Here is a 24,905-nt window from a genome sequence, read left to right as displayed (position 1 = left end):
CATTCAGTCTCAGTACACTCAATGCAAGAGCTGTCATCACATACTTGACAATAAGCTTGTTCAAACTAGCACTGGAATCCAATCAGGACACACATTGTCCCTTCTGCTGTTTGTGATTTTTTAATGGAAATTATATGAAGGAAAAACTGAGCTCTTGACAGTATCTGATTCCTTGACATTAAGGTTCCAAGTCTGCGGCTACGGTTCTCTACCAGAACAAGACGGCTTGTCCTGTGCAAACAAGGACAAAACAACTGCCAAGCGGAGTACCTCAAGAATTTCAGTCTTATGCACGACTGAAATAAAAAAGGATTGGAAGATTGACTGCTGGTTAGGTGCATCTGCTGTAGTAACATGGCTAAGAGAGAACGGAGCCACAAAGCAAAGCTCTAATTTCTTTCTGAGTCATTTTGAAAATGGACTGAATATATGCAGCTGAAATTAAGTTTCTGCAGGGTAGCTGTCATCACTCCTCATGACAGTGAGGAGCTCATGGTACAAAAGCACCCTGATGTTAAGCTGCTGCTGCTCCTCCACACTTCGAGTATGTTGAGGTGACTTGGCAGTAAGGATGCCACTTAGGCGCCTCCCTAGAGGTATACTGGGAACAGACTGGTAGGAGTCCCTGGGGCAGGCCCAGGACACACTGGAGGGACTATACCTCCTAGCTGACATGGGAGCAACTATGGATCCCCTAGAGGGAGCAGGAGGCAGATACCCTGTAGATCCAAATCAGCATCCAAAAACCAGATGAATGGTTCAGCATGACAATTTAGCTGCCATCTCTTATCCATTTTAACACCCCCCCTCCCACCCTCCTTTGAGTAAATATGATTTTACCCAAATCTGGGTCTGAGAAATTGTAGGCATAGGCTGGTGGACTAATTCTATCTCTGAAGGACTAAGTACATTTTAATTAATTAAGGGAGAAATTATTGTAATTCAACTTAAGTTTTAACAGATACTATGCATGCAATATGGCTGGCTCTGAAATGTAAAGACTGTAGTAGAAGTGTTGAACTAAATTAAAAAATTTAAAAAAAAAAAAAAAAAAAAACTAAGTAAATTAAGAGACTGAAAGTTACCAAGACTAAGATGGCAAATCTTATTGTGGGATACATTTAGCCTAACCTTTGTAGTCTTTATTTCATTCACAACAACTGACTCAGTTAAATTTTGAGTCCTTAGTGTGCTGTTTTAAAGCACTTTATATAAAGCTTATAAATATTCTAACTTTAAAACATTTGTCTATTATTTTAACAATTTTATGAAAATACGGGGTAAGGATCAAACAAACTGTGACACAACCAGCAGCATTGGCATTGTCTGCTATGCAGACACACACAAACATAAACACATCCCCTAAGAGAAAGGAAGTCTGTGAAAATATCAGCCATTGAGCATATTAGGTTCTTTTTTTCTTAGAGTACTAGAAAAAAAGCATATTCAAAGCTACAAATAACAGACTACGCTTTTCATTTCATGCATCATATAAAATATTAGTTCTCTTTCTTTTTTCCATATATTTACATATTATAATACACATGATGTTCTGTACAGTAAAAGTTCAATCTATATGACATTCTTGAAAATATTTTCTGACCCATAATTACTTTGACATGAAAAACAATAATAGAAGAAAACACCTAAAACAAACGTGCCATTGGCTGTTCTGCAGGACTTCTCTGAAGCTTGAGTAAAAGCTCCACTGCATTAACTGGACAGTTCTGCATTAATTAATCCTGGTGAGGGTGACCAGATCACACACACACTAAACACACAAGAAAATGGCCAGGGCAGAAGGACATGAGCTCAGTCCATTACAGGGATCTTAGTCCCCTGTTAGCTTGGAGAAAGAACTCAGCCCAGACAGTTTTAAGCCAAAGCCACATGCCAGAGCCGTGGTGAGCCCAACCTTGTATTCTCTGCAGCACTCTGTGCTCAGGAATTAAGTGCAAGAAGCAAAAGATCCTGGGGATGCCACAGGTTACTCATCCAATCACTTCTCTGCCTCTGAGGCATGATTTCAGGACTGCACATTCAGCAGAACTTGTTATTAGACTCCTGGTCACAAAGACAACCACATCTGGGTACAGCTCATTCTGCTTCTGATTGGCTTAAGCCCCCTACTGTGGCTGTGTACTGGAGCGATCAGATAGGCTGTCTGCCCTGTGAGAGGCTAGTTGCTGTTGCTGCTGTTGTTGAAGTTGTTGCTGCTGTTGCAGCTGCTTCTGCTGTTGTTGTTGATGTTGCTGTTGTAACTGTTGCTGCTGCTGTTGGGTTGTGGCAGTGAAGGTGCCCTGCTGCTGCAATGGGAATGCTGCCTGCAGGATCAACTGAGTGGACTGGTTTCCATGGAGCAGCCGGGGAGCCTTGAGCAATAAGCAAAAAGGTTAGGTTAGTGAGGTCCGACTACTTCAAAGAAGGATTTTACCACCATTTAAGTAATGTGTATTAAGATGGAACTTAAAACTGCACTAACCAAGTTGGTAAACATGAGTGTGCTGTGTGCTGTATACTGATGTGACATTCTATGATTGTGAGGTATCAAAGGTAAAATTTTTGAAGGGGTTAACTATTGCTGACAGTTAGGCTCACCAGTGTATAACATTGCCGAGTGCAGCATTAAATTTAATTCAAATCGGATTGTTACCGGTAGAAATTGTGTTTGCTGTTGGGTCAGCTGGGCCTGCCCCGGTTGTATGGCTGTGCCCTGTGACTGTGGCTGTCCCTGCTGCTCCTGTTGCTGCTGTTGCTGCTGTGGTGGCTGCTGAGAGATGCTGATGGTCTGGGTCTGTCCCTGCTGAGGAGCGAAGGCTGTGACCACTTGGCCCATGAACATTGTTGTGGGGACCATGACTGCCCCACATGCCATCGGACCTGTAACCAGCTTGGTAAGCAGCTGAGGACCAGCAGGGAACCTGGCAGAGACAGAAGAGGGCTAAGGTCACATAAGCGAAGGTAAGGAGATTTTTTTTTAGCCCCTGTATCGACAAACATCTGCTGAAATACTTCAGTGCCATGGAGTAAGATAATGAATTACTGTAAGCACATAATCAGAGAAACAGGAAGAGTTTTGTTTTGGCCTCCTTCTTCATTCTTCATCACTGGATTATCAGTTTATCTCTCAACAGCATGTGTTGTCATATTGCTTCTTATGATTTATTTAAAACTGAATGTATTGGCAGTAGAATTTCTGCCTGTTTTCAACTCTGTAAAATGCAGAAGAAAATGCGGAACATGGATTTTAATTCAAAAATATAATACAAAGTTTACTATTTACATTAAGGAAACAACTGTTTACAAAATCTGCTGTAACCATACTGCTGACAGGCAGCAGGCTAGGCCTAACTGCAGTTAGCAGGATAACTAAGTCATTTACAAATCCCACAAACAACACATTCCCCTTTTATGAGGAAATAAAAGCAAGTAGTGTCAGATGATGATCCAAACCTAATCTGAGCAGTGCGGTCCTGGGCAAATGTTGCCACAGTAGGTGTGTTGGGGCCACTGTTCTGGGCGAGGCTAGTGGCAATCTGGACCACATTGGCTGGGCTTTGCTGGGAGATCATCATTGTGTTGTAGAGAGAGGCAGGCAACGGATTTTGCTGAGGTTGTAGTGTGAGAGATGACCGCTGAGACTGAAATAAACAGAGGCAAAAATAGTGACAAGCTCCATAACACGACATAATTCACGTTATGTTTAATAAACAAAATTAAGCCTTGACTAAACTAGATCACTGAGTGTTTGTTTTAGGTGCAGTAATGAGAAGGCCAGAAGGAGAGAGCTGTTTAGTGTATCTGACCTGTGAGAGTGCTGTGCTCTGTTCCCGTAGGAGGGCTTGTTGCTGGGGTTGGGGCTGGACTGTGTGTTGTGGTTGCTGTATACTGCTCTGTAGAGTCCCTGCAGATACCACCTGGCCCTGCATGCCAAGGGTGCTCCCTTGCTGCACAGAATTCCCCTGGGCCATTTGTATGGAGCTGAGATTTAGTCCTCCAGCTCCTTGCTGCAGGAACATCTGTAACAGAGCACACAGTGAGACTCCTTCTGTCTTTAGGACAAACTTTAAAAGCAATAGAATTATCCAGTCAAACACAAAATGGTTATAAATGCAGACTTATAAAACTTGAATGTTCAGTCACTCACAACTGCGTGGGTGTATCCCCTAGATGAGTTTAGGAGCTTTTGCCAATATATATATATATATATATATATATATATATATATATATTTTTTTTTTTTTTTACCAAAGTAGTTTTCATTAAAATTTTTAAAACCTAAGACTTTTTTGCCAAATTACTTCATGAGAAGATTCAGTGAGATTTATATGTTTAGGTTTGAAATAAGTTGAAAATAAGGTGGATTTATTTACACTACGTCTACTGATTAAGCTGGACAAAAATACACTGAGAGTATAGAGTAAGAGGATGTCAAGAAAAAATAAGAAAAAATTCTAACATAGAATTGGGGGAAAAAATAAAACGGAGTCTGGAAAAAATTAAACAGATATCATAGGGTCCCACAAACACCCATGAGCAACAGTGACTGTCTGACCTGTAGGCTCTGCCCCTGCACCCTCTGTAGCTCCTCCTGGATCTGGCGAAGCTCATCCTGCTGCCGCTGGATGTTGGCCTCGATCATCCTTGTTCTCTGCTCTAGCTGCTCTTTCAGGTGTTGCATGGCTTCCAGCTGGTTGGAGAACTGCACCAGTGGCTGTCAGAGGTTGTTGACAATGACACAATGCCAGGAAATAAAGTGGTGGACAAATAATGGGTGTTCAGATTAAATGCTAATATCTGGTGTGCCATGAGATCAGCAGTTCATTCAAACGAGTGGCTAAGTGGTGCTTTCAACTGAGAGGAATGTACATCAAGGGTCTGATTCATGTTCAGACTACAGAGCATTTTTCACCTCAAATCTTCTATCCGCCTTTCTAAGAGTTTTGCTTTTGCAACAAACTCATGGCAGAAGCAGAGCAGAGATGTTGGCTGTGACTAGGAGCGCACTCACATTAGATCCATTTGGCCTGTATCGTGCTAAAGCCAAAATTCCTCCCTCCCCAGGGAGGGAGGAATTACCTAAAGCCCATTACCTAAAGCCCAACATTACCTAAAGCCCAAACGCGCCCAAGCGCGATTGCCCCCGGTATGCACGTCATCACGTTGAAATACAACAACAGGCATGGCCGGACAACATTATAAATCGATGTAGTTCAAATACATTCATCATGTCTTCCTTTTAACTAAAAGACGTTTTTGTTCCTTTTAATCAGACATGAGATGTTTATTTACCTTGACAGTTACGGAGGTAACTTCCTCCTTCTTCAGAAAGGCCCAACTGACACCTGTCAGATCCGGCAGACCAGACCTGACCGGGTGCTGCAGCTGGTGCCTGCACGGTGCCGGCCAGCACCTGGTCTGCTGGATCTCCGCGCACACAGACTGCTGTACTTTCATTATAAACCGACTTTTGTTTATACGCGGTTGCAGCAGCACAACGGACAATAGGGAGTTTAAGCAAAGGCGGATTGTGCGGCAGCTACGGCAACCGGAAATGGCTCTCTCCCGACGCTCTTGGCGTAGCTGTCGAATCCACAGTAGTCATTAAGCAAACTACCGCGACAGCGTTTTCCTCAGCGTTAACGTGCAGGCAGAGAGCAAAATGGAAAGAAGTGTGCATTTCGGACCATAATTGAAGGATTTAATTAATGATAATAATAATAATTATTAATTAATTAATTATTGACAATTAAGCACACATCTGATCGGAGTGTGAAGTGATAGTTCAGTGCGTGACCTGCATGCGTGACCTGCATGACGTGCAAGACCACATTTAACTATATCAAGCGTTGTAGCGACTACGTGAGAATGATGCTTTCGCCGTTGTAGGTCAGGCTACTACGGCAGACAGCGCCAGCACGATGGCTGAAGTCTCGATCAGCAGAGCGCAGATCCATTTCCGGTTGCCGTAGCCGCCACACAATCCGCCGTTGCTTAAACTCCCTAATGACACAGACAACATGGTTGATTATTGATTGCGCAACACGGCCATTCACCAGTGATAGTGCTGCGCGCATTAAACAATTTTGCAGAGGCAGGAGGACAGTTGCATGATTTACGTCCGCGCGCTGCGTGCGTGACCGTGCATGTGCTCGTGTATGCACCCGTACCGTGCTGAAGCACACCCCCTCCAACCGTGCCAGAGCGGGGGAATTGTACTGTATTCAAGCACGGAACGGAGCGATCACACTGGTCAAATAATCCAGATTTTAGGGACAAACGTGCTTGGGCACAGAACAAACTTGCCAATGTGAGTGGGCCTTAGGGCTTGAAGCATGGAGCCTCGCAGCCTGTGCTGCAGACAGAATTAACTGGTGGGAACCAACTGAGTTGGGTACAAATTGGTTTCACAGCACTAAAGACAAGGGCTTAAGCAGGCCATTAAAAGAATGAGATGAATCTCTTACTTGGCCACTGGGCTGAAGCTGTTGTTGTTGTTGCTGTTGCTGTTGCTGTTGCTGTTGTTGTTGTTGCTGTTGCTGTTGCTGCTGCTGTTGCTGTTGCTGCTGCTGTTGCTGCTGCTGCTGCTGTTGTTGTTGCTGCTGCTGCTGCTGCTGCTGTTGCGAAACCATGGATGGTGTCATGGTCTGCGCTGTATTCTGGGAGCTCATAGACTGCTGATGGAAACAGTGCAGAAACCATTTTTTCAAGTTTCAAAAATAAAGAGAGGATGAGTTAAGTGTTCTTTGAATTTCTTCATGAGTAATCTAATCCCTTATAACCCATTGTGCAATTAGGCAGAAATGAACTTAAATCTTTCCTCCATTTGCTCTCCTCCCTGACTGACCTGACTGCTGATGGATGACCTTCGTTGTGATGTCATCTCAACGGCAGAGACAGACTGACGTCCTGGTGTACTCCTGTCTCCCTGAAGCTTAGTCTGTGATGCTGAAGGGAAAACACAAACATGTTGCTTTCATGTTACAGTCAACAAGATAATATGTTGAGGAGTGCTAGCAAACAAACAGTAGTTTTCTGTGGATACTTACAGGCTGGGTCAGACACAGCGGTGTGTGAGGACTTGCGTGAGCTGCGAGAGGAGGCTGAGGGTGTTCGGCTCTTGTCAAAGCGCTCAAGAGCCTCCTTCAGGCTGGAGGTGTTGAGCTGAGACTCAGACCCAGAATCCTGGGACTGCTGTGAGGTGAGGGGGCAAATTGTCAAGTCAATGTGGGAAAAGCCCACACGTAGCTCTGAATTGATTTCATTATGGATTACTACTCTATCATCCACTGACCACTGAATCAAATAAATAAATATATAAACCAACAAACAAACAAGCAGACTCACATTGGGACAAATGTCTCACCTTATCTGCTGCAATTTCAGGTGGCGACTCTTCAATCCCAAGCTCTCTGCGCTGCTCTGCTCTTACCTCAGCGTAACTGTAGAACACACACAGAAAATAAACATCCAGTCCTGATCAAAGTGAAAGTACAACATATGGAAAAAAAAAATAGTGGGCAATAATCAAAGCTTTATACGTTTATGGCATGCAGTGGAAACATGTGCTTCTTTATCTGTGTCTACAAATGTCAAAATCACATGGTATATTGTTTCTGTACCTTACAACAGTATGTGTGCAAACGATAAACTCTGGTCTGGAGTTCCACTGGTGGTAGGTGATATAGTAGTGGGTCTGAAGCCAAATCCACTGCTGCCCTTTGGTGAGGAATCTGTAGTAACATGACTTTCCCTTGCCATATTGCATTACTACAGAGACAAGAGGAGAGGGAGCTGACTGACACTCACAGTTTGGAATGAGAGGACAGGAGAACTGGGTCATAATAGTTGATCAAGTCAAGATCAAGTTAATTGAATGGATAATTGGCAGAATGGTACTCACAGTGTTCATGGCATTTGGCCAGAGTCTCCAGGTCATCCACATGGTAGTAGTCATATCCTGATGTACCTAGGACCTCAAACGGCAGGTAACCTATAATGGGCGGAGCTCTGGACATAAACACAAATATGACAATGTCACTGAATAAGCCAATGGCCTTGTTTAAAGGGCACAGATTGTCCTTGGTGTAAAAGTATGTAAAGTATTAAAGGCTTGCAATCCAAAAGTTATGTTTTACATAACAGACCCCCAAAATATTTGCACATAATAAAAAACACCATTCCAAGAAAAAGTAACACTGCACTCTTCCAAAGGCTCATTCACAATCAGACACTGTACCTGTGGTCCAAGAAGAGAAATTTCCATTCTAAACTATGTCTGGAGGTGAATTCCTCATTAGGCTCTTCTACAGTGCACATCTCCTGTTGAGGGGACAGAGAGAGGTAGAGAACTGAGAGGCAGGGGATGTACTCATGAACTTCTAAGTCTCCAAAGATATATTATTTAAATTCCTAAAAAGAATACACTTTTTAAACCCTTAAGCATGGAATGTGTGTGTGTCAAGCAGGCAACACTCAGGCTAGTAGAGAAACGACTTTTAATTCTCACCTTGATAAACTGTGGTTTGGCTAGCCTCACAGTTGCTATGAAACAGACTCTGTCTTCAAAGGCAGAGTGAAGCGATCGTTGGAGCACTCCTTCAAAACCATTGCGGGTACAGTTAGGCACTAAGGGGATATAGGACAAAAGACAAATTAAACCTTAAAGCCAGCTGGCTGGGAAAACTAAAGGCACAGGCACTTTGTTCAGTGTAACTCACCATTATTCAGGGACTTGAAGTTTCCAATGAACTTTACATATTCGTACACAGGGGGCTCTTTAGGGTCGATCGTCCCTCGGAGCATGTGGCAACAGAATTCTAGCTGATTTTTTGCTAAAACAAATTAAATCACTGTTACAACACTGAATAGGAAACTTTAAGAAGTGGTACCTAGGGCCTTCAGCAAAAGGTCTACTGATGTATCAATAAATCCTGAATGACTCAGTAAATGCAATTCTGGCAAGAGAAAATAGTACAGATATAAATAACACAACCCCAGTGAAAAAGTTGCATCACTTACTTTTCAGATATTCAGGTGTAAGTGTCTCTCCCTCCAGTATGTGAGAGGACAAAGCCTTGTACACGTCTGAATGCTCTCCCATGGGTAGGAAGTTCAACAGGTTCTGATCCACAAGATCAGACTGAAACACATAAAAGACTTTAAACTCTACTGTGCCTATGAAAATGTGTAGCTATCTTAACACTGAATGCCATGCAGGTAACACAGACCCAATAAAAGAAATTTTTATAGACTATCAAACAGTCTTTAAAGATATTATACTGACATTACAAATAACTAAACTGATGACAGGAAAGACTTTTAAGGACTTTACTGACCCACATCATGAAATGAGAACACAGGCACATTATACTCACAGGTAAGTGTTCTAGCAGGGAAGTCACACTCTCAGAGACATAGATTATATTCCCATCAGTCATAATTGCGAGAAAGAAACCATCCAGTGCCTGAGAGAAACAAAAAATAAACTCTTTCACTTCCCACATATTCTCACAAGTGACAAAGAAAACAATGAGGGGAAAAATGCACTCCATGTTAGAGTGGTACCAGCTCACCTCCAACATCAGCTGAGTGAACTCTTCATTACTAAGAAAAGGAGGTTTCCAGTCTTGCCTGATCTCAGTTGACTCTGACTGAGCAGCAATTTCTGATAGAAAGAGAGTGGAATAAAACATGCCAGGATCTTTAGACAGAAAAATGGGTCAAATGCAGAGTATGAAACTCCCACTCAGATGAACAGATTGCAGGCAGTTTGGCGAGTTCCTTACCCTTGTGTTTGCGCAGGAAGTCAATGCTCTTCTGCAAGATGGTAGACTTGTCCATCTTCCGGGTGTTGCCCGGCAACATGGTACCCAGCTCCTTGATGAGAACATTGAACTGGTCTCTGCGTTTCTTTTCAGACTTGTTACGGGACACACTGTTGATTCAGACAACAAGAGAAATAACCACTCAAATTAATTATGCCTTGATTAAATATGGTTTGGACAAGAGGAGTCATTAATTTGTGTCATTTTGCATTCCATTAGCATCTCTGTCATTCAGGGAGCAGACCAAAATATCCCTATGGAAAATATGAATGAGCTTTTCAAAAATAATGGCTGTGTTGGACAAATACCCTTTGACACATTTTTGTCATTTATATAGGACTAAGTCCTAGGTTTGGTAATGAATTTTGAAAACAAAATGATAGTCGTTGGAGAAAAGGACTACCATATCATTTATGAGCTACTTTCTTACCTCTCCTTAATGCACACTTTTTATTGACAGAACTAAATGTTCTGACAACAATGTTGCATAATTCAAATGATTAAAATAGAAAATTTAATAGATTAGGACTGTATATATAAGTATATCTATTTATTTAACAGACAGACAGCTATGGCCTATTGTGGTGTACCTCTTTCCCAAACAACTGGCATTTTGCTATCAATCACCAATGTAAGAAGTCATTAGGGAACAAAACATTTTAAAAAGCTGATGTTAGTTGGTGATTGTTGATTAATCTCAAAACAAAATGCAGAATAGACACTTTAGACCTTTGTCATTTTTTTCATTTCTCATATGTTTCACAGGGAAATTCTAAATTAAAGTCAAGAAAATTACAACAGACTTTGGTTCTCTATGGGTCAAAGCTGAACTTTGCAATTTTGCACCAATCAAGTGGCCCCGAATAATAACAAGATGTAACTGTTTGACCCAGAAACCCAGAAATCATGTTAAGTGACATCAGCAAATACTGAGATATCAAATCATCACTTCCTGTGTGCAGAGATGTTCTTTCTCATATGGACTATATCTATCACCAGATTTTAATTTACGCAAACTGCTGGAATCCACACAGTCTCAGGTAGGGGGCTGGGATGGTTTTATCTGTTGCACCCTCACTTTGTGGTTTAGTCCAAATAAAGGAGTATTTTTACATTAAAATTTTGCTCAGTGCAGTTTTAAAAATAATGGAATGTTTTTTGAGCTGATGTACAAGTGGTTAAATATCTTTGATACAAATATAAGCCACAGGGACCTCACCGTTTTGCTTTGTCCTTTTCATCTTCTTCCATTAACCCATCAAAGACACTGCTGTCATCCCTGCAGAGCAAACAAAACACCAGTTGGAATAGATCCTCCCATATTAACAGTCCAACAACCATTCAACAAAAAGCCAGTTTTGCAGGTTTAAATATTCATATGAAAACCAACTAAGCTGCTACGGAAGAAGAATTTAGGTTTGTTAAGGCTCAATAACAGGGTAGACTTGCAATGTACAGAATCAAGTACTTAAAAAGAAGCAATATCTACCAGCACCGAAGATAGAATTCTCATCCATCAAATCATTACATCAATTAGAAAAACAAGCACAGCCCAAGCTATAGTTAACACTATGACAATGACAAACAGTTGTCATCTAAATGGGCCTCCTGTTAATTAACTCAACAGGTACAGCAACAAAACAGGGTCTCTTCTATCTCAGCACAGATTTTTTACTAAGTAAACTGGGTTTCAAAGTTTGAGAGCCCACAAAATATTTATTTTCTCCTGCATTACTGAAAAAATAAACATAATGTTGAAGTCAAGATGAATGCAAACTCATGTGGACCATGGGAGATCCTTCTAGTTGTGTGGATATACTGTATATGTAAACACACATGTGCCCCTGGACTGAGAGCAAATGGCAATGTGTGTGCATAATATTTCCTCAGGGAAACAGCAGTGATGTTGCCATCACATTTTAGCTATGTATGTCAACAGCAAGGCAGTGACGCACTCCATCGAGCCTGTCAGTAAGAGTAGCTTTATGAGCCACTCTGAGTCAGAGCAGTCTGGGCTGCCCGTTATCATTTCCTCCCATTCAACATCCATTCATAAATATCTACCAAACAAACAAATGCCTGCAAGTCTGACTTAATGTCAAAGAGGCTATAACTGAACTTTGTAACATAAATACATGTTACTACTGTAAATACATGTAGTTTAGTGGTTTAAGAGACCATCCTTAATGTGGACAACCCAGGAAGAAGCTGTGTCAACAAACATCCAGCCTTCTGAAACAAATGAAACCCTACCAGTCATTTTATTTCATCCATAACAACACGAAAACTGCAGACCTCACACTCCCATCACTACATGCCACTCATGAAATGCTGTTAGGCAACTTGCTCTGTAATGTGACCTACCTGGAGGGGGGCAAATGAAAAGTGAATTTCACTATGGAGATTAGCCAAGTATCAAATTATTAGTCTACTGTATATGTCTCATTAAGATGTACTGATTTAGACACTGTACATACATATTATCGCATGTGCGTCTGTCTTGTATTTCCCCAGAGGTACTTCCAGTCAACAATAATTATGCTCACAAAGTCTATATCTAGCAATGCATGTGTGAATGCAAAAAAAGCAGAGTGTGTTCACTAATAGAGAGACACAATCCAACAATTATCACTGTCGCCCCAAAAGAAATTAAGTTTGCAGCCAGGTACAAAACAACAATTCACACACACACACACACACACACACACACACACACACACACACACAATGAATACATCTGTGCAACACAGTGGTGCCCAGTTGACATTAAAAAATATACAACAAATTAACATGCTGTCTCCCAGCAATGGTGCATCACCCCAATTTCATCAGATGGGGGTCAACAAATACCGCAGTTGTCATACTTATGCCCTACTCTGGGGAGTCATCAATAGCCTTGGAGACAAGAACCTTTCCGCCTCTCTGTCTTTGCGTCAGGCACCTTGAATTAGCAGCCAGGGGACAGGAGCACAAACTCAAAAAGTGTCAAAAATTGTCAAAACAAAAAGTGTCATTACAGGACAGGCATCAAAAGATTGCAATAGAGACATTTGCCTCAAAACACAATCTGATATAGTGAATAGATATTTATAATTTTCCATTAGCTCAATAGCAAAATCTTTGATGACTGTCAGATCAGGATAGGGGGGCCGGGGGTTACAAAAATCAATTCATGTTTGGTCACATCAAGAGAAAAAAAACAGCAGGCCTGTGTACATGTTCCCCCTCCCTAAGAAGACTCACAAGCCTTGAATCAACTGCAAATTTAATGATGTGCCTGTTGTCATATGAACTCTGGGAGACATTTGTGTACATAAAGTACACAGGGGGAGAGAGAAACAGCCCAGAGGGCAGTTGGTGGTGAGGAGAGCTGAGTGGAGAGGACACCAGTTACTCTGACAGTCCACAATCCAGCCAATCAGGCTAAAATCCAGATTAGAATCAGAGATTGGTTTCTGCCAACTACTGTTCCTGCATGGTGTTAAATGCAGAAGAGAAGTCTATTAAAAGCCTGGCATGAGTCTTTCAGCCCTCCAACTGTTTTACAAGCAACTTCACCAAGGCTGGGACGGCACCCTCTATGCTTCTGCCAGACTTGTATGCAAACTGTAGAGGGTGCAGCACTTTTTCTACTTGCCCTAAAACCTTCTTTTGATCAGTTTTTCAAATGTGAGAGTCATTGACTCAAAGTTATTTAACACCTTAGGAGTTTTAATCTTAGCAATGAGGACAATGTTAGAATCTTTGGCACCTTCTGCAGTTGGAGGAAGAGTAAAACTGTAATGAAAAATGCAGGACAGTAGTTGTGTACAGGTCCTCAGCACCTGGCAAAAACATCCATTTGTTTGAAGTGTTTTTGCCAAATCATAACATCTAACTGAACAGATGGTCCATTTCTGGATTTATCGCCTATCTCAGAGACTTTGGAGGTAAAGTCTTATGTCAGAAATCTTTAATGTTTATTAGAAGGATAAATACCTTGAGATGAACCATCTCATTTCCAAGCAGGTTCTTAACACAAACATACAGAAAAATACAGTACATGAAGCAAAACAATGCAAACACACTCACACACACAGAGACAAAAGCTTTAAAGCTTTAACAGGCCTAGCCACTCCCACATCCACTGAAAATGCCAAAATACATACAGTAAATGTGCAGATACACATACAAAGCTACATTAAAGCTACTAATGTGTAGGTACATTAAAATGTACCTACACATTAGAGATACAAATTTTCAATATCTCAAGTATAATTACAAGAAAGAGAAGATTGTTTGAAGATATGTAGAGAGAGATGCCTTAATGTAATGAGGGTGTGTAATATCATACCATCTTGTGTCACTGTCACTTGTGTACATAATATACAGAAGGAGAGAGAGATGACAGCCCCAAGGGGTTCGACAGAAATCTTGGTTTTCATTGTTAAAGTAGCAGTATAGCAGAAATAAATGTCAAAATGCTGAAGGTATGCACAGGCAGAACGGCTAATTTGCAAGCAAAATTTACATGTTGCATTGTCCTTGATGGTCACGGTGAGCTGAACAAGTCATACATTTTACACAGTTTCGTTCACTAACAATGGTATTCCGCTCATTAGACCACCAACACTGCAGTGCTAGTGGGATGCTAAACCCCAGCTAAGAAATGTTGATAAACCACTGACAGCTCACATGGCAAACAATGTCTCTATATGGGTGTGGTTGAGCCAACAGCTTTTTCCTCTGAAACCAATGGTCAGAGGAGCTCATGCTCACATAAAAAAAAAAAAAAAAAAAGTAATTTCCCAATCATGAATCATTCATTTCAAAAGCAGGAGTGGTACCAGAAAATACTTTCACTCCTGGATGTAAACAACATAAAACTGGGTGGAGTATTTTGTGACCTGTGATCAACCCCTTCCATTTTACTAAGCCAAGAGAGCTCCCTTTACATGAGGTCACGCTCCTCTATGTTCCGGCCACTGCCTTAGTGCAGCTCTATTGACAGCAGAGGGAGAATCAGGGGCACAAACAGCGGGGGCCACCCAAGCCTCTGAGTCACATGAGAAGGCACACTCACTCAGTGAGGAGGAGCACAACACCTCACAAAATGGAGGTGGCCTGTGCCGCCTGCTAATCCAGGGATTGGGGTGGCAGATTCCAGCCAGTTAGAACAAAATAAGTTCTCCAACAGTCACTGAATTGTTCAGGCAAATAATTTAAGTTCTGAATTTAGCAAGCGATTATGTTTGATTGTATGACCATTTTCTGGTATTTTTGTAGCCTTGTGTTCCTAGCATCATTATATTTTAATCCTAGTATTATACATCTGAATACCATAGATTGCTGACTGTCACAAATCAAAAGCTCTCACATCTTCGGTGGTGTCATATCAGCTGAATATCAGCTAAAATATATAGCCCACACCACACGTTTCATCTGTGCATTTTTACCTTAACTTTCTTGTCTTATCCTTGACTGTTACTTTACTATGGGCTTGACTTGGCAATTCAGAACTGACTACACAAAGCCTAGTCAGGGACACCCTTAATAAATAAGTAACTGATGTGTGAATACCTTCTTTGAATCAGTAGCTACACATGGTATTCAGTAGCAACAATTATTATTTCACTGCTGCACTGAGGGTAGGTAACACCAAACATAACACCTAGTGGTGGCCCACTAGGTATTACGCACAGCATCCACCTTAAATGCACTAGAAAAGCTAAATTTTCTTTCATCTAATTGTGTTCTACTGCAATAATAGTAGTACTACTTGTAGTAGTCGCATAAGTAGAGCCAGCTGTTGTGGTAGCAGTCGCAGCAGCACTAGCAGTCGTAATAGTAGCAATACTAGTAGCAGCAGTAGTGGCACCAGGAATTTTAGTAGTAACTATAGTGACAATAGTAACAGAGTGAGAACAAGAGAGCCGTAAATGTTTCTGCGTAGGTCTGTGGTTTATGACAAAACGCACCATCCACTCTGCTCTCTACATTTCACCATTAGTGTATACCAAATGAATATTTACAAAACAAACAAACAACCAAAAAAAAAAAAAGGTCAAAGCACACCATTCCAAAATATGCACCAGTGAAAATGGTGCATCTTTCACTCACCGGTCAATGCTAGAGGTCATTTTGTATCCTGTTCAGGGTCGCAGTGGTGGTCGAGAGGGGCCTTTTAATCGTGAGGTAGACATCTGTGAATGAACCTGAAAAAGACCAAATAAAAATAATAATCCAAGACCAGTGGCACTGCACATTCGACAGACAACCAAGTCTATATAGTGTCAGAGGAAAATGTCGCCTTACCTACAGTATGGCCAGTCCTTTGAGAGGATGAAAAACGTAATGTGGGACGAAGGCAGAGTCTGGCTGGAGACACTGTGGTGACGGCAGAGATCTGTGAGCCTCGGAGGCAAGACACTGAAAGGGTCCTGGGTCAGAGGGTAGAATTTTGCCAAAAGGTCTTTGTTGAGCTGAGTTTTTCATCTGCTTTGGATGTGGGTGTGGCACATGTCAGCAACATCTGAATCAAAGATGTAAAAAAAAAAAAAGAAAGAAAGAAAAGAAAAAAGAAAACATGGTTAAATATTACTGTTAACAACTATTAACAGGATCCAAGCCTACGGGGCCACAGCTGCCCAGGACAATTTGGAATGTTTTATCAATTTGTAGAACTGCCGATTTGTCCTCTCCACAACATTATAGAGCAGAAACTCCCCAACCAGTCTGCACCCCCTGCACAAATAACATATGTCCAGTTTGACTGCTCTAACATTGCTTAAGTCCATATTGGCTGTCAACTTCATTTGTGTCTTGGTCAAATGACTGTATGTATCAAAATCGTCTGGAAATAGCCAAATACACAGTTGAAATATGCAATGTGCATATGTGGTGGAGACAAATTTGCACAAAGGATTAAAAAATAAATGTGTTCTGGAAATGCTGGCCTGATGGTGGTGGCATGGAGCACAACCATGTGGTCCAATACACTTTGGAGCCCGTCCAAAACATACATGGTAAATCTGGCTGCCAAAGATTTAAGCATATAAAAATGAACTCTCACTTAATATTTGCCCATTTTCAACATCAAATTTGCTTATGTGTTAGAAACACATTTAAATTTCAACTGCCTGTGGCAGCTGTGATCAATGACGTCCAAGTATGCTGTTTGCAAAAACAGCATGAACAAACATTGTGGAAGAAAAGAGGAAAAATGTCTGAATGAAATGAAAAAATTTCAAGGTAGAAATGAGTGTATGCAATGGATTCATTGTGAGTCAAGGGAGGATTCTATGCCATACAGTTCATGAGATATAGGCCAAAATTTAAAGCTGCTGTTATAGCGCCACCATTCAACAGTTTTTTGTTGATTTTTTTGTTGTTGTTTTTTCCCGCTTAAGTGTGGGAGACAGGACATCCATCAACAAATCTGACTAATCGACCGCACGGTATTTAGCAAATTTTTGCACATCATAGTCATGAATCTTGTTGGTGGATCACAAAAAAAAAATCAAACAAACTCCATGCAGTAGCCATTCATTCTTGACATGGCAGTACTGGATGGGTGAGGCCAGGACAGATGTTAAGTTTAGGTTACATAGTTGGAGACGTCACTTATCTTGTTGAAAAACAAGTGTCAGATGAGAAACTCCTCTCATCAGATGAGAAACTCCTCTAGCTGTCGATTACCTCATCTACCACCTGAAGTGCTATCAGCTCTCTTGTTGCAATTTGTAGATATTTTTGGACACACACACAAAAAAAACATCACTGATTTTGTTGACTCTCGCTCCCAGTAACAGATTACCTGGTTGTGAAAAATTTCAGGAAAATTTCTGGGTAAAGCTAGATGTGTGAGTGTCTATTGGCTAAAATGAAAAATATCTTGTTCTTGACTAGGATCTGGGTGATGTATTTTTTGGGGGTGAGTAAAAGAGGATATTTGAAACCTATTCACAAATCTAACAACACTGAAATTAAAGTCTCCAAGCTCCAAATTGTTTTAAGTCAGAAAAAGAAGCATAAGAAAAATCCTCTTAAAAACACAGACTCCAGGACCTGAAGAGCTTGGACCTCTAATGAAGGTAGGTCACGAGTGGAAGAAAGATACTTAAGGATGCCTCAAGAGCTCTCCATCATATTTATTATAATACAGTGCTCAAGGAAAAAAAATGCTATTCCACCACTCATCCTCAACTGACATTTCACTTAACTTCATCATTTAGTCTAAAAATATCATCGTGCAATAGTCTTCACTGATGTTGAAACAGTGCCCACTTTTAAAGTCAATTTATCAGTAGCTGAAACACGATGAAATCCTGCTTTACCAACATGGGCTTGCCCAACCATTTGCACCACCATCTCCCAGCCAATCCAACAATCCTAGATAGCCTTACAGTATGAAAAATAGGAGCTGAAATGGATATGGCTTCAGAGTTACAGAGATTACAAGGCAGGATCCAGGCAAAGCACTTACCAGTTACACAGTCATTGTGAGGCTACAATATCATTGAAGAACTGGAAAGCACTCCTCTTTTCCTTTTGAGCCTAACACACAACACAAAGAAAAATGCATATTTAAATAGACAGATATAGGTTGACAGCAAGAAAAAGCAGTTTAATCACATAAAAGATAAGATTGTGGGAGGTTTTTGATACTTTCAAAGCTCAAGTTATCATCAAACATCTGGTCATGGTATTATTTTCAAGATATTCAGATGTGATTCACAACAGTAGAGTTGACTACAGCATGGCTGCATCTGGAGATAGGCATGTGACAAAGTAAAAGATCACAAGGAGAAGATTCAAGAGCTAAAACAGGAGTTATGTAAAGGCGCTGAGGGGAGTGAGAAGTAACAGGCACAAGGCAAATTAAAGTTGTGGTGTCTGCTCTTTGGATTGTTGCCTTGGCTATGGACCCTTGCTGCATATCAGATATCAAAAAGCAGAGAAAGGTTAAGGCAGTCCCACAATGTCTTAGCAGTTTTTTTCCTGTCATTATAAAACCTAGGCACACTGCTTAAGAGTTTTTGTGTAGCACCCAAGTCGACTGAACGGGAAATATGAAAAAAAAAAAAATTTAATATGCATATCCTAATAAAAACATTTTGCCTGTCAGTCTGTGGATGCACAGCCTCCTACGCAGACCCTCGCACAAATGCAACCGAGTCAAATATGAACTTGCGCTTTCCAAAAAGAATAGGTTTTCTATGCGATAATTTTTGGTTGCACTCTAGTAGCTTTGCCTTCACTAATGTTCTGGAAAACCACAGTCATTTCAGCTCTGGCTTCAGACTTACCTTACTGATCAAAAAGGAAGCTGCTGAGACACAGACATGCATGTGTACACACGCAAACACACTCTCTCGCTCTCAAACTCTCTTTCCTACTCACTACACATAGGACCCCCCACCACCACCTCACACACAACACACACACACACACACACACACACACACACACACACACACACACACACACAGCACCTCAGCCCTCCAAAAAGCCAGGGAAAACCCTGCTTAGTAGTGTGACTTAGCATGCGAGCAAGATATTGGAACTATCTCTATATAAAGCATGACAGAGGAGTTCGAATGTGCTAAGTAGGACTGGAGATATTGCTGAGAGACTACAGATCTAAGAGGTGTATCACATCTATTATAACAGCGGGATGTGAGTGTGAATGTAACAAGAAAAGACAAAAAACCCCAACAGGCAGAGTCAGCACTGAGGTACAGAAATATTGTTGGGAGGGAGAGTTTGATGCAATTTTGTAGGCTTCACATTTCAAGGCTATCTGTTCAACACAGCCCCCATTTTTCGCTTTTTTTTCTGGGAGGTGGGAGCATATTTCCCCTACAGTTTTTGGACTATACACCAAATGGCATAGATACTAACTAAAATACTGCAGACAGATACAATCTCAACAAAAAGGGTTTGGTATTGTGTTGCAAGGTTCTTTAAGACCAGAGCTGATGTCGTGGCGAGCAGAGCAGAGTGTGTATTTTGATGAGCTCACAGTGTCATGGGCAGATGCTTCAGATGAGGCATATGAAACTGCTTAGGAATATCGTATTGGCAGTGGAGGCAGGTTTGGAAAGCTAGAGTGCACACAATGGGAGTTGGGACACTCACTGGTATTATTTTAGTAGTCAAATATTCTATTGAGTATTATTAAACTCAAAAAAAAAAAAAAAAATACTGAAAATGTCAGCTCTAGCCTACATAACCAAGCATCATTTAAGTTTTCGCTTCTTTATTGTCCCCGACTACAATTAATAATAATACGGCAGGTTTGCAAGCAGCACATGGTAAAAACAATACACACATTTTAAAAAAAACAAACAAAAAAACAGTGTTTGGCATTGAGCTCATAGTTAGTGCTGCTGTTGTACTGGACTGCATTTTATTGAGAGGTGTTTCAACTATTCTGTCCAACTCCTGTGTATGCATACGAAGGACAAAAAAAAATAGAAACACCTCAATATAATGTAGACCAGTACAAGACCTCTGCAAAGTACAAACTCATACCTACACAGAATTAAATTTACACATTCGCCACAAAAACTGAACATTATAAACTTTCTGAAAAGGTAGAATTTATGGCAGAGTTGTTGCATTGAACTGCTTTGGATGGTATGAGTGGACCTAATAAAGCGGCCACTGAGTGTATGTTTAGACATGCAAGTGGAAAACACTATTAAAGATGACAATACTAACTTAGAGAAAATTCACGTGAAGGGTCTCCAGTTAGAGCTCGGCAATATAGACAAAATCAAATGTTAAGATATCTTCACCAAATAACTCAATATCAATATTGTGACAATATGTAGGGGTGACTCTTGGTGCTTTTATGAAATATTTACACACAAGAGATTTGTATGCACATCAGTCATGTGGATATGATGACCAAGCAGGTAGAGACAAATAGCAAAACAGCTACAACGGTCTAATGAGTTCATTAAAAAAAAAAAAAAAAAATCCATTTCTTTACTGTAATGCAGCCTTTAAAACCACCATGAAATTACAATATCTGAAATCCCAGACAATATATACAGTCTCATATCATGATATATATAGATATACCACTCAGTCCTACCTCCAGCAGCTCAAACAAATTCCTGGCTTTTATTAGATTTTAATCAACAATCTGAGCTGATCCTCTTTCGTGTGATCCTTGTGCTCACAGAAAGAGACAAGACACATCTACGGGAAAAGATAGGGAATGGAGTGAGGACACTAAATGACAAAAGGAGAAAGGACAGACTGTATAATGGCAAACCGTCTTCAAGCTATGCATGGCTATTTCACTGCTCCCTGAATGTGATGTGTTTGACACAGTCAATTCAAAAAGTATAAGGTCTATCTGACAGTGTTATCGTTTACTGTCAACACAAATGGTCAGACATTTTGTGACAACATTAAAAAGGGGATGCTTGAGAGCTGTCGTCAATGTTTTGCTTGTTTCTCCAGTAACAGAAGGTTTATCCAGACTCCTTACCTACTAAAATCAAGGGAGATAGCATTAGCATCACATTAGCATTAGACAGGCTAACTGGAGTACTGCTTAAGAATGAGGAAACAGGGAAAATAAAACAAAGAAACACTGGTACCAAGAGAATCCAATGAAGACATCAGCACTAAAATAAGCAAGAAAACAAGTCAGGGAATGAAAATGCTGTCCACCGAGACAAGTGTAGCAGCAGAGATTGCAGCAGTAGCATGCAGTAGCTGCAGTGGAAGGCGGGGTTGTGTAACTGGGAGAGCAGGGGTTGTATAACTGTGATGTCATCTGTGATTCACTGACCTGCTGACCCAATGACCTACTTTCCTCCTCCTCCTCCAATCTAACTTAATCACAGCTCCACAAGCAGCACCTTCCTGCTCATACCAACAACACCACATTCCAAATCAACATAAAACCTCAAAAAGCCAACCATTCTGCAGAGTGTGTCTCTAAAAAAAGCTGTAAGCAGCCAATCAAACTCCTTGCATGTCACATCTCTCTTCTTAATTGTATGGTATGCAAATGCATCCTGGTTTCCCCTGAGCAACACAGAAGTAGAGGAAAAGAAGAACAGAGACATATGGGTTGTTGAATTTCAACAACAAATAATCAGATGCTAACAATGCCAACCACGCAAGATAGCAGATGTAGCTAAATTACCACACCTCCCACACATGGAACTTTCCACAGTGTTATTCAACAGAAAATATATCACCTAATGAAATAAAAGCATTCAGAGGAACACTTTATCTCATTTCTCTCTTGCTCACATACAACATTGTTGATGTTATGTGTGCTCTGGGTGTGGGTATGTGTGTGCATGTGTGTGTGTGTGTGTGTGTGTGTGTGTGTGAGCACACTCGCTCAGATGTAGGGCAGCTGAGCTCTGAGGATATGACTCACTCTGAAGTGGATCCACGGCGCCACTCGTCACACACCCCGCCACATGCACTGAGACGCCAGCACAGCAACAGTGCCAACGGGCAACACCATAGCAACCACCCTTACCATGCAGAGTAAAAATAGCCTGGCTAAATTCCTCCACAGCTGATACTCCTTCCATCATAGATTGAAAATTATTTAGACGAGGGACTGACTCCCTTTGTTGTGGCTTTAAGCTTGTCATGTGGATGTAAAACATTACAGGTAAACCTGGGCAGCACAGCAATTATAGATGTGCCATGTAAATATTCCAGTCAATATAATTACATCAAGAACAGAAAAGAGTACAGGAACCAATTACAAGCAGTCCCTCCCTTCCATGTTCTCTCTACCATGTTGAGTGCTTTCCCTATTCAAGTTGAGGACAGGGCAAACAGAGCAGAACAAAGAAGACAGATCTAAAAAGAAATGCAAGGACTGAACACATCAAAGCTAAATAGCTTGTCAAGAATTAACAAGCTCTGAAATCATGATAATGGGTAATATATTAAAACTATCCCCTGTGAATACCATAATCTAAACCGCAGACCAGCTTGCAGTGTCTACCAGGTACGGTATGTCAGAATACACCATTTTTCTTTGATACTCTGTTCAGACATTATGATAGCATATTACAACATGTCAAAGAGTGCATTAACAACTTGTTAATATGCCATGGATGAAGTAGCGCTAGACACAGACACAGACTAATAGCAAGTATGCTGCTTGTGTTAGTGTTTGTGTTACCATAGCTTTTTTAAAATTTAGGCTACATTGTAGGAATGGGCCCAAGTAATTTTTTCCCAGATCAAGTGATCGCATTAATTACTTGAGGAGGGATTTATTCGTGGAGGGAAATCTATCTTTAGAACACATTTTATGGCAGCAACAATAAGAATGCACAGCAATATATCCAATGCATAATGCTCATTTTCCATCAAACCTGTCAAAGTAAAAGTAAACAAGTAAAGTAAATAACATCATTTTAAAAATAGAATTGTCGTGCCAAAATGGGAGAAAGCCTGCTAGTGAAATTACAACAAAAAACCCTCATTAACCCCTGGAGTTCTCTCATAACTGCGAGTACTCAAGGAATTGATTACTCACACCTATCCCTTCTACATATCGGGGAGTATGACATGACCTACTGAGTATGGCATAATACCTGAATTTTGACCATTGAAACAAATACCAGTAAAACTCTACAACTCTTCAATACCTGATATGATATTTCATTCAGCAAAAAATACTTATTCATAAACTTTGTATAAACATCAACAAGCAAACAGAAACTTCATGTCATTTAGGCTACATTAGAATAAGAATTAGAAAAACTGTATAAAATGCCTGCTCTAACAATAAATACAATCTTCATATTATGTGCTCTCATTTTCATTTACTTTCTTTACTGAGTATGCCATTAACTTTGCGTGATTCAAGTATTTAAAGCCATTATGTTATTTTGCCTGTGTCTATGCTGCACATACTCACATAAGTGACAAGTAATTCAAAAGCCTATTTCTGTACAGTGCTGTTAGAGGTTGGTGTGTCATAATACTGTCTGGCTTGTCTGCCATCATATCCATGGTTAAAACATCAGTATCATAGCAACTTTTGTATTTTCTCGATCATCCACATCTCATCGCGACACCTGAGAGCAGAAGGATTTGTGAAGCATCTATTAGTGAGAAGCTCACAGATCCTGGGTTTCACACTTCAGAGCACTGCTTTTACAAGAATTCAGAGAGGACCAGTTGACATCATTTTAAGCCTGCAACCAGCCACACATGGATTCAACACTGAAGTCAGGAGCAAATATGCCAGGGGGGGTATTCTGCTCTAAAAAACACTAAATATCTAGTAAAATGAAATGTACAAGGACTGAGCAATTAAACAATAACAATAATTATCTAAGTATAGTTTTCCTCAATATAAATGTAAAAAATGTCCAATAAAATATAGATAAATTTAAAACAATTAGTATATTCCATGATTAACACAGACTTGAGAATGGTCTACTTGCAATCCCGGTCAAGAGTGAGGAGACACACACTCTGCACACATTTCACATTATAATATTTTGGTAGGCAAAAGGACTACAGCATAATGATAATGATTAGCTCTCTACTTTCTTCATATATTACTCAGGAGCAATAAGTAGCATAAAGTGACAGAACAATTACTTGATGTAGACTGAGATAACTGTGGATACTGATTGGTAAGATCCATTTTATTGTGATAATATTTTTGGCCGTATTGCCCTGCCCCAAAATGTAGACTGTTCAGGCAACAAACATCAGGCTCACTGCCAGGAGGCAACACACATCCACAAAACCAAGAATCACTGCTCAGTCACACATCCTGCCTGAGGCAGCATCATGGACCATACCTCATGATGATCTTCACATTGTACTTGAAAGTGTGAAGCCTCAATGAGCACATTTATGTGCACATCAGTATCGCAATTACTGGGAGTTTGACTGCAACTTTCACATGATTCAAAGTAACATGATTTCCCTTATAAAGCTGTTTACATAGATTCATTTCACAATCCCTAAAACACATGCTGCCATGGTGATTGCTTGGTAAATATGACACATAAGCGACTACACCAAATTTCAAAAACCAAAGAAATTTTTTTGACTATGATTTTTCCTTGCACCTTA

At 40.6% G+C, this 24,905-nt stretch overlaps 1 protein-coding gene across 5 annotated transcripts in view; it reads right to left on the bottom strand.

The window, feature by feature from the left end:
* Nucleotides 1–104: 104 nt before the first annotated feature.
* The window catches only part of clocka (clock circadian regulator a), a 39,309-nt gene continuing 14,508 nt past the window's right edge, over nucleotides 105–24,905 (bottom strand). For 2 of the 5 annotated variants that reach the window (XM_030048884.1, XM_030048885.1), the window contains exons 3-24: nucleotides 18,292–18,362; nucleotides 16,122–16,338; nucleotides 15,927–16,021; nucleotides 11,047–11,106; nucleotides 9,789–9,937; nucleotides 9,576–9,667; nucleotides 9,378–9,467; nucleotides 9,022–9,142; nucleotides 8,721–8,834; nucleotides 8,510–8,628; nucleotides 8,240–8,322; nucleotides 7,904–8,010; nucleotides 7,623–7,770; nucleotides 7,367–7,442; nucleotides 7,050–7,194; nucleotides 6,848–6,948; nucleotides 6,468–6,677; nucleotides 4,556–4,714; nucleotides 3,807–4,019; nucleotides 3,454–3,641; nucleotides 2,654–2,921; nucleotides 105–2,372 (exon numbers count right to left, since the gene is read on the bottom strand). In XM_030048884.1, coding sequence (XP_029904744.1) covers nucleotides 2,127–2,372; nucleotides 2,654–2,921; nucleotides 3,454–3,641; nucleotides 3,807–4,019; nucleotides 4,556–4,714; nucleotides 6,468–6,677; nucleotides 6,848–6,948; nucleotides 7,050–7,194; nucleotides 7,367–7,442; nucleotides 7,623–7,770; nucleotides 7,904–8,010; nucleotides 8,240–8,322; nucleotides 8,510–8,628; nucleotides 8,721–8,834; nucleotides 9,022–9,142; nucleotides 9,378–9,467; nucleotides 9,576–9,667; nucleotides 9,789–9,937; nucleotides 11,047–11,106; nucleotides 15,927–15,946 — 2,709 coding nt within the window. In that variant the 5' untranslated portion in view covers nucleotides 15,947–16,021; nucleotides 16,122–16,338; nucleotides 18,292–18,362 and the 3' untranslated portion in view covers nucleotides 105–2,126. The remainder of the gene's footprint in view (nucleotides 2,373–2,653; nucleotides 2,922–3,453; nucleotides 3,642–3,806; nucleotides 4,020–4,555; nucleotides 4,715–6,467; nucleotides 6,678–6,847; nucleotides 6,949–7,049; nucleotides 7,195–7,366; nucleotides 7,443–7,622; nucleotides 7,771–7,903; nucleotides 8,011–8,239; nucleotides 8,323–8,509; nucleotides 8,629–8,720; nucleotides 8,835–9,021; nucleotides 9,143–9,377; nucleotides 9,468–9,575; nucleotides 9,668–9,788; nucleotides 9,938–11,046; nucleotides 11,107–15,926; nucleotides 16,022–16,121; nucleotides 16,339–18,291; nucleotides 18,363–24,905) is intronic. The other 3 variants (XM_030048887.1, XM_030048888.1, XM_030048889.1) reach the window with 3 other exon arrangements.

Source organism: Myripristis murdjan, chromosome 4 (assembly GCF_902150065.1).
Source record: "Myripristis murdjan chromosome 4, fMyrMur1.1, whole genome shotgun sequence".
Taxonomy (NCBI): Eukaryota; Metazoa; Chordata; class Actinopteri; order Holocentriformes; family Holocentridae; genus Myripristis; species Myripristis murdjan.
This window is presented reverse-complemented; position numbering and strand designations above follow the sequence as displayed.